This window comes from Neomonachus schauinslandi, chromosome 5, assembly GCF_002201575.2.
Source record: "Neomonachus schauinslandi chromosome 5, ASM220157v2, whole genome shotgun sequence".
Lineage (NCBI taxonomy): Eukaryota > Metazoa > Chordata > Mammalia > Carnivora > Phocidae > Neomonachus > Neomonachus schauinslandi.
The window spans coordinates 115019218-115035865 of NC_058407.1; the positions used below are offsets into that span (position 1 = coordinate 115019218).

The following is a 16648-nucleotide window of genomic DNA, read 5'->3' on the forward strand; positions in this document are numbered from 1 at the left end:
CAGACTGGGATGGCCTTTGATCCTACTCTGTGGCTTCTCCGTGCTCCCCGGGGGGCTGTTCCCTTGGTTTGACCCTGCAGATCAGCCCTCAATCACTCACAGGCACAGACCACCCTGGGCTGCCCTCACCACCTTACCTGGTCTCTCTATCTTTGGGTATGGTAGCCGTGCTGTAGGCAAACACTTGCTTCTCAACTAGAGGAGGGCCGAAGTCCACAATGCTGGCTAATCCTGGAGTGGTCCGCGGCTTTTCAATATACACCAAGGTGCCTGGCTCCTTCTTGAAGGTCTGGCGGCTCGGGGAGGCCCGATCTGGCTGCAAGGTGTGAGGGGGCCCGTGGGCGTTATGGTGGGCGTGCATGTCTACCATTCTCAGGTCGCTGACTCGGTGAGGAGAGGCGGGGGGTGTTTTGGAGCCCAGAGTGGGCAAGTGGCTTTCTGGATATTTCCTCGATTTCTGTCTGTACAGCGACTGCTCCATATGCATTTCCGCTTGCAAAGAAGGGTTGCAGTAAGCACTCGCCGAGCGGATTGCTGTGCGGTGATACGCAATGATGTGATCAGGGACATCTAGCGGGTGCCCGCCATGGGAAGAGGCTATGCTCATCCGTCCCTCGTGATAAAGGTAAGGATCAGTATAGAAGCCCTCATTCCGGTACATCGCAATGTTCTTGCCGCTCATGTCTTCATCCGGCTTTACATCTCTTCTTTCCAAAATGGCACTCGGGCTGGGTGAGATGGATCTGGAGACTGGCAGGCTGGAGAGTCTGTCCCTGGGGATGGTGGCATTGCCAGGAACAACCATGGGGCGGGTGCCCCCGTAAGGAATTCTGGATGGGGAAGGAGGCATGGAATGGGGCACAGGAGTGGACGGTGGAGAATTTGGAATGGCATGGGGTGGATGAGCTGTGGATCCAGGTCGAGAGGCACCAGGGCCATCTCCTCTTGCATAAACAATTTCTCTCTGCATCTGAAAATAAAACAAGAAGTTAGAAAATCTACTTTGATATTCGTGTTTTTAGAGACGTCCCAGGGTGACAGTGTGGCTTTCCTGCGGCAGGAGGCTGAACGGCCCCTCCTTCGGCAGCATGTCCACACTCTGATCTTTGGAACCGATAACTACGTCACCTTCCGTGGTCGGGGGGACTCTGCAGATATTCCTTTGTAAGAAGACTGAGCCAGGAAGATTATCCTGGATTATCCAGATGGACCCAATGCTACCAAGCTAACATGTGGAAGAGGAAGGAGGTGTGAGGACAGCAGCTGGGTCAGAGAGAGACTGAAAGAAGCTCTACCACTGATTGTGAAGCTGGAGGAAGGGCCCAGGAGCCCAGGGATGCAGGTAGCTCCTAAAAGCTGGAAAAGGAAGGAAATGGACTCTCCCTGACAGCTTCCAGAGTGAGTGTGGTTACTGCCAACACCTTGATATTGGCCTGTAAAACCCACTCTGGACTCCTGACGCCTACAACTGTATGATAGTGGTTTTAAGCCACTAAGTTTGTGGTCATTTGTTACAGCAACCACAAGAAATACCCAACAAAGAGCTCGACACATTGTGAGATTTGGGGGAAAAATAGTGCAGGGGTTTAAAGTTTTCAGGTCATAGCTTCTCTGAGACACTCAATAAATGTGGGTCTAATGTATGAAAAGTGCCAAAATTATATTTTCTAAAATTTCTCCTGGGCACATTTTCTAACATTAGCCCTGGAAAATAGTTAAAAACATCTTTCCCATCCTTCCAAGCAGATACAATCTAGAGACATGGCCAGGGAGGGTAAGAAGATGCATAGGGAAAACTTGGAGGTAAGTTTCATTCATTCACCAACTCTTTACTTGAGCCTAGGAGAAACCAGCTCCAAGACACTGGGAGACAATAATGATCTGGGAGATAGGAATGCAATTGGAGGAAAAATTCATAGTGGGGAGGACAAGAGAGAAAAACGGGAAGGAAATCTCAGGCATGGTGGAGAGAGGGAAACCCGAGGAGCCTCTCTGGGGCTGCCATGTCATAAGGAGCCTGATGGAGTCATCCGTCATAAGCCAGCTACCTCTTGCCCAGGCAGCAGTGACTTCTGGGCTGTGTCATTAGCATCCAGTTCAAGAGAGTGAGGACTCCCACTGGGTCTTTCATTAGCTATCCTTTGGAAGAAACAATGGCTAAAGAATCAATGACTCAAGAATCACAGACACAGAGAACAAATAGGTGGGTGCCAGAGGCAGGATATTGGGGTTGGGTGAAATGGGTGAAGGGGATCAAAAGATATAACTTGCAGTTATAAAATGTCATAGGGATGTAATGTACAGCACGGTGACCTAATTAATAATACTGTATTATATATCTGAAAGTTGCTAGGGGAGTAGATTTTAAAGGTTCTCATCCCAAGAAAAAAATGTGTAACTATATATGGTGATGGATATTAACTAGACTTAGGTGGTGATCATCCGCAATACATACACATATTAAATCATTATGTTGTACATCTGAAACTAATACAATGTTATATGTCAATTATATCTCAATAAAAAAAGAATCAAGTTAATGGGGCAAGGGGAAACTAATTTGCAATTACACTACTGTGTGTAGCAAGGGCCGAATAAAGAAATACAGATTAATACAAAGTGTGACTATTTGATACTTTTTGTTTTGGTTAAAACCCAGGAGGGTAATAACTAACTCACTGAGATTCTCCAAATGGCTGCAGGAGAAAGGATGGGCAGCCCAGTCTTCAAGTTCTATTTGTGCTGTAACAGGAACCCACATTCCCATCCAGACTTTTGGGAGATGTGACAGACAGGGAGGGCATGAATGGTTGGGCGGGGGGGGGGGGGGTGAGGTAGGGGCATGAGAAGAGAGGAGGTGGGTTCAAATGGACAAAAACTGAAACAAGCAGTCAAGAGACCCATGGTGTGAGTGATGCGCAACAAGAAAAGAAAAAGAGGGGCAACAGGAGGAGGCTGAAAATGAAACAGCACCCAATGTTCTGAATACAAACCAATTCCTTACTTTATAAATGCATTCATTTAGTAAGCAATATTTACCATGCACTTGCTAAGAACCACGAATTGATCTAGGATACAGTTCTGACCCCAAGTTCCTGCCCTTGAGAAGGTACATTCCTGTGTACATCTCTTAGATGCATGTAGGGGAAGAAGCCTCAGGAATCCCACAGCTTCCTTATCTTGTCTCTGGAAGACTCCAGAAGTGTAGAATCCCTAACCTGGGAGTTTTACAAATTACGGTGGATTTCATCATGGAAAAGACCAATTAAAAAAAAAAAATGCAAGCAAGATGCAAATACGTAGCAACCAAAAGGAAACCTTTCAGGGTGTTTTACCTGAGCACCATTGAATAGGCTCCTGTCCCCTTGGGAGGCCAACTGTTTCCGGGGACCCCAGAGTATGCATGCTCCTCATGCGCAGTTACAATTTTATCTTCACCAGCCCCACATCCCCAACACGTGCACTCCCACAATAGCCTAATCTGTCCCCCCCTCTAAATCAAACTTGGGCCATCCTTAGGCTGTCACCCCTGGGACTCTCTCCCTATATCCTGGCTCTTGTGGATCCAAACCAAGGCTGAGGGTCAAGATCAGGCCACAGGTGCATCTGCTCCACACGGCCCAGCCCCGAGGCTCTAGCCCACATGGTCCTCTCTCTGCTCACTCACTTGACACCCTCATGACTCAGATGTTCAGGCCTTAGACCAGGAGGGCAGTCCCAAGGTCAGCGTGTGATGGTACACCTGATTCTCCTCCCACAATGGCTGAGCAACCATATGACAGAAGCTTTGCAGCAGATCTGCACAGATCCTCTACACACATCCTCTATTCCTTCCTATCTTCCACAAGGCAAGGCTCAGTGAAAAGAAATGTGGTAACAAGGCAGGGCTTCACAGAACATAAAATACAAGAGGGACTGGCTTAGGCGGCAGCACATATCTGGCCAAATTCCCCATGCCATCAGACCATGCGATGCAAGATTCAATCCAAACGAAGGTAAAGATCAATTCATACAGATTCATACATGTGTATAAAGCATAACACAGTGCTCAAGGCAAATCAAGTGCAACAAATGGTAGGTATTATTGTCATTATTGATATCAATTTAAAAAAAAGGTTTCAGATGTCTAGAACCCACTTGGGATAAACAATAATCCAAACTGCTAGTCCTCTTTATCTGGCTTCAGATTACATCAGGATTTGGGGGATCCTGACCCCAATTAACACACAGTGAATGCCCCCCCCCACCTTTTCTGGCAAAAGAGTAGGAAGACTCAGATTAAGAATCTGAGTAGTACAGAACTGTCTAGAAGGATAAAGAATATTAATGAAAGGGGAATGTAAAATTGATTTTAATTAATGAAAAGTTGAATACATTTCTTTTAAAACAACAGAGATGCCTGCATAGATATTAAAGGTTTGAAGATGTGAAAAGAAATGGCTAGGAGGTACGTTATAGAACTTTTAAAGTAAAACACAAAAAAATCTCATTGGACTTTCTTGATGTCGTGTATAGACGAATTCAGAAAGAAATGTAAGAATTAACAATAATTTTGATACACTGTGCAGTCATATGGGAATGCGGGCGATAGTCAAGATATTTAACATCCAGTAGCTAGTATTACATGGGTACCAACCGAGCAGAATGGGACTTCAGCCAACAAAGATGGATCCTAGCCGTACACAATCAGCATCATGTATCTGATGGTAATGTGCTTATCAGCCTTTGCCTGGTCCACTTCAAACTAATCTTGCCATCACCCAACAGGGTCACTGAAAGAATCACCGTCCACCTGAGTCATCCACAATGGACGTGAATGCAAGCATTCAGCTATGACAGAACAGGCAGATCTCCATCAATCCGAGTGACTTGGAGGTTGGAAGCCTTTGGAAGAATTCTTACCTTGCTTTGCCAAACTATGACTGACTTTCCACGACTGAGTTTTAAAAAGAACCCATGATAATTTCATCTTCAGCTCTACAGAGAGCCCAGAAAGAGAATGACATGATGTTTCTATTATACAGTGGGAAAATGTTTTAAACCTACAACGACAGTGAACCTTTAAAATCTGAAAACCTCGGTTCATACACTAAAGGATATGGGTCGACCAAAGGCGGTCACTCTTAAAACGAGGCAGAAGGGATGGGAAGATGGAAGATGAAAAGAGAATCTTTTTCAAGTCTTCACTGTGATTTCCCAAGGAGACCACTTGCTATTCTAATAAAAAGTAGACTTCATTCATATACTCTGGGAGCTATTCACTGTCTCGTTGACAATTAGGATGATGATTAAGATTCTATGATACATAGTTTTTAAAAGTTTCAGCCTTATATGCTAGTGTTCTTCCCATGGAGATATATCTTCCTGGAATCAGGCACCCACACAGTTTTGTTCTGTTTTGTTGTTTAACTGGTCTTTTTTTTGGCCAATGAGTACAGAAATGGCATTAAATGCATATTGAGTTCTTCCTGCACTAGTCCTCAAAGTCAGGCCTCTTAGGAGAAAATTAATATCCAACTTTAAAGGTAAAAGAAATTAGCAAAACACACACACACACACACACACACACATCACACACAGTTCTTACCCACCTTAATATATCTGCCTCCCTTCTCCCACTAGTCTCTCTGATGTCACTAATCTCCATCATTTCTCTCAAAATATCTGGATACGTTATGTCACTCACACTTTTGTCCCAGAAGGTTTCAACACTAATGTCTTTACGTGAGCCTTGCAGAATTTCATTTTACAGCAAGAGAAACAGAACCTAAACCCAAGAATAAAGGTTCTTTTAACACCTTACCAGAATCCAACACAGATCTCTATTTGCCTGTGCCTCAGCCCAGACAAAGAAAATGCTCATTATCTACACTAGACACAATGGCAACGTATGAACTAGACTGTTCTCTCTCATTCACCTACTTTGGTGGGCATGGTCTCTCCCTCCTACCATGACCGCCCAAACCCCTGCTCCCTCTTGATTGAGCGCTTCCAGTTCTTGTAAACAGCAGAGTTTCTCCCGCAGCTCAGCACCGTGCCCCCGGCTGAGAGCTGTTCTCCTTGCCCACAGCACAGACCTCAGTAAGCTGTTTGGCCCATACTTCCTAGAGGCCAGATAAAATCTGGGGCAGTTTCAAATTAATTATCTGAAATTTGAGTTAGGAATCCTAACACATATCTATATTTCATTTCTCCAAAACCCAGTGAGTTAAATCAAACATTGTTCATTTAGAAGTTTCTTGAATGTAAGGTAAGAAGGGGCAAAAATCTTAGAATTCTTTCTGGAAAGAAAAAAAAAAAACCTAGCATGCAAAATGTTTATTTCAAATCATTTTGGGAAACTGTCTCATGTAATCATGTCTCTTTGTGGACTATTTAAAATATATATATTCTTTGCGGAAAGGGAGTATTATGCACAGTTTATTGTATTTCAAACCCCACCCTTCCAAGTCTAGAATTTGTAAACATACCACTCAATCAGACCACACAATGAAGTAACCGGACAAAACTGAAAAGGATTCTTATGAGACTCTTTCATCCTCAGAGAATTAAAGCCACTTACTTTGTCTTAAGGAAATCACCTGTATTACTAATGCCGTGAAAAAAGCACATTGGCTCAGCTCCCAATTACGCGAGTCCTTTGTTTGCTGGCTTCATCTAAATCCTCAGTTCCACATTTGGGTATTTTAGACAGCTTTCTCTTCAGGGAAGAAATCGCAAAGGCCACAGATCCTCAAATGTTCCCAGCTTGAGTGTTTACAACCAGTGAAGACCATTTTGTTTTACCCAGTCTTCCGAGTGAGACTGTCACAGGCGTGGATGAAAAGTAGTCCTCCCCATGATAAGCCAATTTCTCCTCCCCTTGGAAATTAGTCACTGAGTAACCTCAGCTCACATCCAACCACAGGCTACCTCATGGGTGACTCAGGCCTTTAACAATTGCTTACATGGAAAACACACGCACCAACGAACAAACTCTGAGAGGCCTAGGTAAATGGGTTAACAGTGAAGGAAATGCTACAAACTAGATTTGACCCAGGCAAACAGGATCCTTCCTAAGCAGACAAGCAGCCACCACAAAGGCGGCAGAAACCCCAGTACGCTTCTTACCACGTTGGGACACCTCTCAGATTGTGTTTTGCTGGGAAAATCCAGAGAGACCAGCACCCTAACACTCATCCCGCGGCCAGACTTTTCAAGTGGGCGGACTGGCGAGCCAAGGAAAGGTGAGCCTCTCCCCCTGGTTTAGACCAGCAGAAAGAAAACAGAAGGGTGATGAAGGAGGCTATTAATTAACCAGCCTGGTTCTACCAAGCTGAACTTTGGGTGGCAGCCATGCAGCAGTCCCACACAGCACCACGCCAGTAGCTACCGCAATCCTTTTGGGACGCATACCTGAAAGGAGAGGGAAGGGAAGATGGGGGGGTGTTGCAGCCAGGAGGGGACTGGAGGAGAACAGAGGCCAGAGCCCATCGGCCCCACCCTCAACAAGGTGGGTCCGGCGTGAGGCGCCAGGCTGGGAGCCGTCTCCAGGGACCCCACCCCCACCACTGATGTCAATGCAGCCGTTCCCTCGAAGGGGGGCGGGCGCGAGAAGGTGCGAGAAGGTGTGTGTGCCCGACAAGAAGTGGCTTGTGCCGTGCTGAGCAGAGGATAGGTATTAACGCATTGTTAACAAAGGTGAGGGAGGAAAAGCATTTCCGTAGCTGGGGGGCAGGCTCTGCTCCATCACCACCAAGCCTTCTGAGCCCTCAGGGACTGAGTGGGAAGCCAGCGCCGGGAGACTCTCGAGGCTGGGCTCCCACTGGCCTCGCGCCCGAGCCCACGACCACGCTCTGGGAAGCCCGTGCATTTTTCAAACATTTTAAGGCTTTGAGAGGCTGTTCTCACTGCCCCAAAGAATTCCATGACGTCTCCCAGGTTCAAATCCCGTCGGCGGGGGGCAGGGGGGTGGGCCTTCTTCAGCAACTGTTTACTGCGTCCGCTTTGTGGTTACGAAGGGAGGGGGACCGCGGAGCATGGGACACCCCCACCCTCCTAGGATGTCTCCTTAGAAACGGTATTTGGACGAGGTGGTTGTAACGGATGCCACCGAAGAGGTGAGAAAAGAGCAGAAGGAAGGTGAAAACCCTTGTTTGGATTTTTGAATCGCATCAGCCAGGGTTATGTGATTTCTCACCAGAGGACGGCAAGCACACACCCTTGGCCCCTGACGCATCTGGCATGCATTCGGTCCGTGTGGTTTCTTCAGTCAAACACACGCTTTCCAGGAAAGGGGGATGTCGGGGCTTGTCTCCCTTGTCTGATTCAGCCACCATCCCACCCCTATCACCACGTCCCCAAAGACCCTGTTTTATGGCCTAAGACGTCCTAAGCGGCATGGCTCTCGTACTCGTCGACCTACCTGTAAGAATGAATGAATAGACGTGCAGCGCCGGGGTCACGCCGGCCCCCCGAAAACAGACGCACCGTGCTCCCACCGCTGTTTCACCGAGCGCGTCACGCCGGACGCAGCCCAGGAGCCCAGGCCCGCCGCGGCAGAGACTGGGGGCTTCCACGGACCCTGCTGCCACGCAAGTCAGGGGGCTGCAAGGCCAGAGAGGGTACGGCTCACCTATCCCTCTCGTCCTTCCCGTCCTGTTCAGAGCAATTTCCTTTCACCTCCTCAATGCTTCGGGGCACGGTCTGGAGACCGCATGCAGGGCTTCGCCATTAGGAGGGCTGTAATTCCAGGCCAGGAGCTGGAAAGCGGGCCCAATCCTGTGGTGAATCAGGATGAGTTACGCCCTCTGCTAAGAAGCACGCAGGTCACGCTACAGGCCGGGGGCCAGGGGGTGGGGGGAGAGGGGTCACCATCCTGAGGTCCTAGAGTCCCAGCTGGGGGACCAGGAAGGCTAATTTCCAGGGCCATATGCTGGTGCCGGGCGGGACTGGGCTTCACCTGTCTGGCTCGTGCTCTCCAGGAACAGCTCACTCAGCCTAACTCCTCAGGAAATTTGGCTCAGTCTGGGTGCGGTCCACCACTAATTCCCCGCACGCTGGGCCCTCTCTTCACCAGACCCTCCCCAGCATGACCTACCCTGGGATGCTACAGCCTCTGTGAATCTGTTCTTCCCAGCGGTGTATTAAGTGTTCTACTATCGATTCCCCTTCTTCCTTTCATTAACTGGCACCATAAGCAAAGTGGAAGCAATTTATTTCTTTTGAGGTAGTATTCAAAAAGAACATGCTAGTAAATATTCAGCATTACCTCAACAGGAAATAATTCTTATGCTCTGGTAAGGCTAACAGTCTTGTGAAATTTATTTCTATTTCCTCTCTCTCATTCATTTCTTTATTGGCTTTTTAAAAACTACATACGAAAAAAGGAAATCTAAAATGTGCTTATAAGCATGAAGGTGGCATTGTGAAGGGAAGTAATTATGATGTCGGAAAATCTCAAGTTCATCTTGCTTACACTGTTAAAATTGGACAGACGGTCATTTGTGAGGTCTTAGCGAAACTATTAATGTTTCATTTGATCATAAATGGAATGTCTCCCAGACACGAGACAGACTGTTGCCAAAATTATTTAATTCTCAGGAAAGAGATGGTCCAGTCAGTGGTTAGCTGATGGCTATATTTAAGATGAGCGTTATTCCCACAAATATTTTGACACGGGAAACTCCGCTGAGCTCTCCAGTATACCAGACCTGGCTGACTTAACCCTGGACCCAATGGTGATTAAAGATCCGAGTCTGGGGCGCCTGGGTGGCTCAGTCGTTAAGCGTCTGCCTTCGGCTCAGGTCATGATCCCAGGGTCCTGGGATCGAGTCCCACATCGGGCTCCCTGCTCGGCGGGAAGCCTGCTTCTCCCTCTCCCACTCCCCCTGCTTGTGTTCCTGCTCTCACTATCTCTCTCTCTGTCAAATAAATAAATAAAATCTTTAAAAAAAAAAATGATCCGAGTCTGGAACGGACTAAAGTAATGTTAAATAAATCATTTAACTTCCAAGCCACAGTCAGTAACTATGTGGAGCTGCAAGACAGATAAAAGAAAAATGTGCTTCTCTCACCGATACTCAATCTTGTTCTGGGATACTCCTGTATCATCCAGGCCAAGGACACCCTCCTTTTGTACCTAAAATAGTTACAGTTTGTAAAAGGGTATCTTCTTTCTACCACTTGTTACAGACAGTGCAAATAACTTCTCGAGTCTCATCTCCAGGCCTCTGCACATCCCCTCGGTAATGTATGGACACTATTCTTTTATACAGGACTCCCTTTTGGAGCTTCTAGATTGTTGCTAGTGGTTAAGTCGTTTCTGTCACCCAAATATAACTTTTCAGTACCTTCGACTTTATTTTTCCTTTTATGACTGTTCTCTAAACTCCTATTTAGCTTGTCAACATGCACTCTGCAATATGTAAGACATTGCTCTGTTTACAGACAGCATTTCTTGTTCTATAAAGGATTTTAGATGGTGAGGCACACATACACACGATAATCACCCTGCAGTTTGCAGCTCACATAGGGCTTTCAACTGTGATTTTATTTCAAGAACTCCATGAAATACATAGGTCAGGTGTTCCTATCCCCATTTGATTGGTTAGGAAATGGAAGTGTAAGGAGTTAAGAACGTTGTCCAAGGACGCCTGGCTGGCTCAGTGGGTGGAGCATGCAAATCTTGATCTCAGGGCTGTGAGTTTGAGCCCCATTTTGGGTGTAGAGATGACTTAAAAATAAAGTCTTAAGAGAAATAAAAGCAAGCAAGCAAGCAAGCAAAACTTGCCCAATGTCACATGGCGACAAAGCAGAGAAGTAACAAGAATGCTCATCTTCAACCTCGCCACTGTGTCACTGCTTCTTTCACAGTTTAAGTGCGAAATCCCATGTCCTCCAGGACACCGCGAGCTGTTCTGAGAGGAATCCTGCCCCGCCCACCGATCCCCTCCTTGCAGGGACTACTAAGGGTTCATCTGCTTGAGCTCTGACCTTCAGTGTGCAGTGTGCTGAACTCTGCTGGAGAAGTTCCTCACCTGCATTACTCTCTGATTCAGATTTTCACAGCAAAGGAAAAGAACAGTAGGCATCTCAGTGGGCTTAGGATCTAATTACCTAGACGCTCTCTTGATTACTATTAGATTTTATCTACTTGCCTCAAAATGAGTTACACGTAGGGGCGTCCGGGTGGCTCAGTTGGTTAAGCATTCATCTCTTGATTTTGGTTCGGGTCACGATCTGGGCGGGGGTCGTAGGATCGAGCCCCATGTCGGGCTCCCCACTCAGCAGCGAGTCTGCTTCTCTCCCTCTCCCTCTGCCCCTCTCCCCTCTCTCTCTAAAATAAATGAATAAATCTTAAAAAAAATTAGTTACATGCATTTAGTATATATTATGCTTATATACATTACACTTCCATATACTTATATATTCTGTATCGCTAATTATCACTATGTAGATATCACTATGCCACTAATTATATACATGTAAACATGTATACACACACACGTATATGTACACACACACACACACACACACACACTTCCATTAGTCACAGACGCCAGATTTTGTCCTTATGGGACAAAATGTCTAGGCATCATTTGATTAACATTCCTCACCACTCTGACTTCCACCCCAGTGCCAGGCGCCATTCCTGGGACCATACCTCTCAGGAAGTGCAGTAATCCCTGGAAGATGCACTAAGTTTCCTGTCACTGTATCCTCTGCCCCCTAACCTTTCACTAGGGAAACTGATCGAGTTGATTATGTTATCAGGTGGAAAAAGTTGATTCAACACTCCATAGCTTTAGGATGGTCCTAACAGGGTAAGAAGTTTTTTTAAAAAAATTATTTCAGTTTGATGCTATAACACCTCCTCACCATATCTCAACTTAAACAGCAAAGTGATGACAATCTATGTAGGATTTTAGGCCCTACAACCACAGCTTAATGACAGGTATTTTTCAGTAGAGAAAATGGTGGTGAACAAATTGATGAGTGGGGGATATCGAGCTGGAAACCGAATGGTCCTTCATTCCCGGTCTGTCACTGTCCTGTCACATCCTGGGACTCCCGTGGTGGTGTCCGAGCAGTCCTCGTGTCCTAACACCCAGTGTTCCCTGGTAGGTGTCACCTCTTGGGGTCCACTCCACGTCCCTCTGCACCTCTCTTTCTTTCCTCACAGCTTTTCTGGAAATCGACCCTGCGGACCCAGGTTACAATCATGGCCCTTCTCAATGCATCACCCCCCACCTGTTTTCATGTCAATCAAAGCAGGACACGTGCTGGCTCTGTGACCAAGTAATAGAACAAACACACAATATGAGGTGAGTTATGTCAGCAGAGCTCCAGTTTAAAAGGGGATTTTATAGGTAGCCTCTGATGAGAAGTTTTTTAGTTGTGCTGTTATTGTGACCTTCGGCTGAACAATATTAGCTAATGTGTCAAAAGCAGCAAGGAGCACGGGAGGGAAGAGCCCCAGAGGATTACGCTGAAGGACAATAATTCACAAATCCACCAAGTTCAACTCGCCCTCAAAAGAAACATGAAAAACAACAATGCAGATCCAGATCAAAACAGACCGTGTGCCAATTCTTCGTGGGTTCAGAAGAGCCAACTGCTCTCCTTGCTTCTGGTTTCAAAACCAGAAGAGGCTCCATGGGTATTCCAGGTGTACTGAGTGTGTGAACTGAGAAACTTCTCTCGTGTCAGACTGAAAATAGATGCCATCTGTTGCACAGTTATAGAGGCTCATCCATTTTCCCAGTTCTCGGTAGTTATGAAAAAATCTAAAAGATTTCAGGTTTATAAATTAAATGAATAGACCTTTGAAAATGCATCTGTTTTCCTTGGGTTTGACGGGAGTCTGTGGCAAAGAACATGAGAGCACCTGCTAGTTTGGACCAAGCCAGTGGCCCCGAATGCCCCCAATTTGGGGTGTCTTCCCGCAGTCCATGCAGCATGGTGGGACCTGCCTTCTGATCCAGATGTTAACATCAGGTTCACAATATATATATATATATATAAACAAGAAGTCTGATCTAGATGGTCTCTAAACTATCCCATTCTGTGCGTCCATGCGATAGTTACTGAACAGCCCTAGGCATACAAAGCCCGGAGTTAAGGTCAACGAGGGAACGAGGATCTTTAAGACAGACTTCTTACCTTTTAAGAGCTTACATTCTAGTAGGGATTATGAGGCATGTACATGAATATTCAAAATCAGACAAGCAAGAATAACTCTGGCAAGTGTTAAATGAGTACAATACACAAATACTGTCGGAATCTGTACAAGAGTAAGATTCTTCTGGCTGGAGAGTTGAGGAACACTTCTCTGAAGAGGTGAGATTTAAATGAATCCATAAATTATGAGTAGAATTTCAGGACATAAGGAAGAAAAAGGTTGCTTTGTTAGGTAGTCCAGGCAGGAAGGAAGGCACGATTAGAGACAAGAGTGATGGATGCCAAGTACCCTGGGGGAACAGGTAGGCCTCTCACCCAAACAACAAAGGGTTCTCCAAAGTCAACATACATCAGAATCAGTCCGAGCACTTGCTCAAACACAGACGAATGAGCCCCATGTCCAGAGTGTCTGATAGAGCAGGTCTGAGAATCTGCATTTCTAACAGGTCCCCACGTGCTGTTGAGCTGCTGGTCCCCGGAACTTATTTAAGAACCACAGCTCTAGGGAGCAGAGGGGAGTGGTAAGCTCACATCAAAATCTCCATTCCACGGTGGGTTTGGTTAAATCCTAATTCCGAAAACTGACCTTACTAAACTTTGGGTGGCGATGATAATTACCTAGCATTTCTCTATAAATAAATATTTTCATCTAAATCTGCCCAGAGAAGATGGAAAGATAGCAAGGGAACTGTTTGGAGACTTCCTATTTACCAAATGCTTTCCGCAATTACCTCATGTAATTCCCGGCAGATTTCCACCAGATGAACATTATGATCCCCATTTTACAGATGAGGAACTGGGGCCCAGCGACATCAAGAGTCCTACCCAAAGGCAAATAACAGGGTCAGGATCTATGAAGGGCCAGAAAAATGTTATACTGTAGCGGTAAGAAATCAGTGTAGAGACTTGATCTTCTCTGAACCCTCTTCAAAGGAAGGCAATGGGTCAAGGATCACTAAGATCAGTATTCTTTCCATCTCAAATCAGGTTCAGAAATACCTGAACAGAGTCATCAGTACTGAAGGTTGCAGAGACACAAGAGAACAGTAACGTGCTCCATTTCAAAGGAATACCTTCGTGTTTTCAGTTCAAATATCCAGTCGGTCAGCCAGGAAGCCAGTGGACATGGCTTGGAAATCTGAGATGGTCAGCAAAACCACCACTTCTCCTTATTTGGAGAACTAACAGCCTCAAAGACAAGCAGTTTGGGAGTCGTGCATACCCCAAGGCTGGGCTTGGCAAGCCTCTCCGCCCACGCCCTGCCCGGCCTTGCCCTTGCTCAACAGCTGGGGGAGGTTAGCCAGCCACTGCAGCTTCCCCACTCGGTTCCAACGCTGCCCGAAGCCGCCTCCTCGGAGATGAGATCTGCTTCCCACCGTGTCCCAAGGACGGCCGGACTGGGAACATTCCTACACTCGAAGGCAGTGTAGGAATTCCTGCATTCCTGAATCTGAGTAGCTCCCGAGAAACAAACGTAGCGCTACCAGCTCAGTGACCCCACGTAAAGAAGTCACCATCCAGGTGACAAAGTGCCCACCTCGGGCCAGGGGGCAGACACAGTCTAGTTGTCCCCCCTCCCCCAAAACACTGAAAGGAAAGAATCCTCTGCCACACAGGAGGCAAGGCAGGTGAAGAAAATGCTCTGTAATCCGTGGAGCCTTTCAAAGCTCACGACTAGCGGCCAGAGCGTCCAACTCACTTCAAGGAGAAACAGGCTCCATCCAGGTTGACCCCCAAGGAGCTCATCTTCCCCCACGGCCCGACCCAGCCTCAGTCTTCTTCCTCTTCTTTGTATTAGCCTTTCCCTTACTTGTCTTCCTTCTTTGAAAAGTGACACGGGGACACACTTTCTCCCAGACAGGATAGGAAGACATGGGTGAATAAACAGACAGAGGGAGTTTCTTCCCATTCGCACTGTGAGGTGCTTCACACCACTGGCTTCATTCTGATGACCCTCATCATCCTCAACTTCTCCTTCAATAGACTGCAGTCTACAAACTGGTTTCCCCCCTCAAATTGCTTAAAGGTCGAATCACCCTCTTCCATCAGCACTCCTCCCCACCATGGTGGCCAAGGAAGGCGGTGGGTTGTGGAGGAAGGAGCACTGGATTATGAATGAAAAGACTGTTTCTCCTCTGAGGAGCTCCTTGTTTGTGGTCTCACTGCCATGACCGTGGCTCTGCCTCCGGACTTTTCTGAGCCTCTGGTTCTGCTGCTATGCGGCTTCAGGAACACCTTCTGTGCTCACCCTCCTCGTTCTGTGAACTTCAAGTGAGCTGAATCATTCTTGTATGACTCTCGCATGTGGAGAAATGTGATCGGCATGGGTTCTTATTAAAATCGCTCACAAGCGTGCATGGGCTCGCTCAAATTAGGGCAAAATGAATAGAATGGATAATATTCACTTTAATATATTCATAGGGGTGTGATGAGAAGGACGCACTCTCCTTTTGAGAGGCAAGAGCTCACGGGAAGATAGAACAGATTCTGAAAGTAGGAATGCCATGCTGTATTATATTCTGAAGACATATCCTTGAGAAAAAGGTCCAGTTATATGCTGGGGGCTCCCATGTAAGAAAGTGCTTTTCCTCATTCCCATTCCCGAATTGGCGATTCTGAAGCCAGATCAGGCTCGATAAAAGATTTCCAATCCACTTTATAAGGATATGACAAGTATACTCAAATATCACTTATTTCTAAAAATTATGGGATGGGTGATTACCCGCATCTCTGCTTTAGGTCCTTCTCCTTCCCTTCCCATCTTACCACCTGCAAGTGCCTCTCTCCGGGAATGAAGCGCGCCTGTCACCAGAATTAAAGTGTTGGTTGATGAGGGTAAGGCTGAACCAATTAGCTAAACACAAGTTTCTGGATGCTCTTAGAATTTCAATTACATTGTCCATTCTAGTCCTGTCCCACATTTATATTAAAAATAGTAAAATCTGGGGCGCCTGGGTGGCTCAGTCGTTAAGCGCCTGCCTTCGGCTCAGGTCATGATTCCAGGGTCCTGGGATCGAGCCCCACATCGGGCTCCCTGCTCGGCAGGAAGCCTGCTTCTCCCTCTCCCACTCCCCCTGCTTGTGTTCCCTCTCTCGCTGTGTCTCTCTCTGTCAAATAAATAAATAAAATCTTTAAAAAAAAAAATAGTAAAATCTGTGTGCTTTAGGATAGCTCTTTGATAGAAAAACATTTAAAACATTTATCTTGCCGTATTGCTCAAAAATTAGTTTTTGGCTTTTCTTTCTCTCTCTCCATTTTTTTCTTTCTTTCTTTCTTTTTTTTTTTTGGTATAGCAAAGTGTGGCAATTTACTTATTTGTTTTTTGCAGAGTGTGATTTAATGTAAATATAGAAATGCTGTTATTGAACTTACATGTCGAGATGGCCTTACACATACGTTCACTGTATCTACATTTAAAATGCAAAAAAAGGTTTGGGTGGTTTTTTTAGTATTAAATGCGTTATATATAGAAGCTCCTATCTCTGGA

At 46.2% G+C, this 16648-nt stretch overlaps 1 protein-coding gene across 4 annotated transcripts in view; it reads right to left on the bottom strand.

Annotated features, from left to right (window-relative positions):
* Positions 1 to 16648, bottom strand: part of KIAA1217 (KIAA1217 ortholog) — a 285820-nt gene that overhangs the window by 61117 nt on the left and 208055 nt on the right. For all 4 annotated transcript variants that reach the window (XM_044915528.1, XM_044915530.1, XM_044915529.1 and 1 more), the window contains exon 6: positions 138 to 970. In XM_044915528.1, the coding sequence (XP_044771463.1) occupies positions 138 to 970 (833 nt within the window). The remainder of the gene's footprint in view (positions 1 to 137; positions 971 to 16648) is intronic.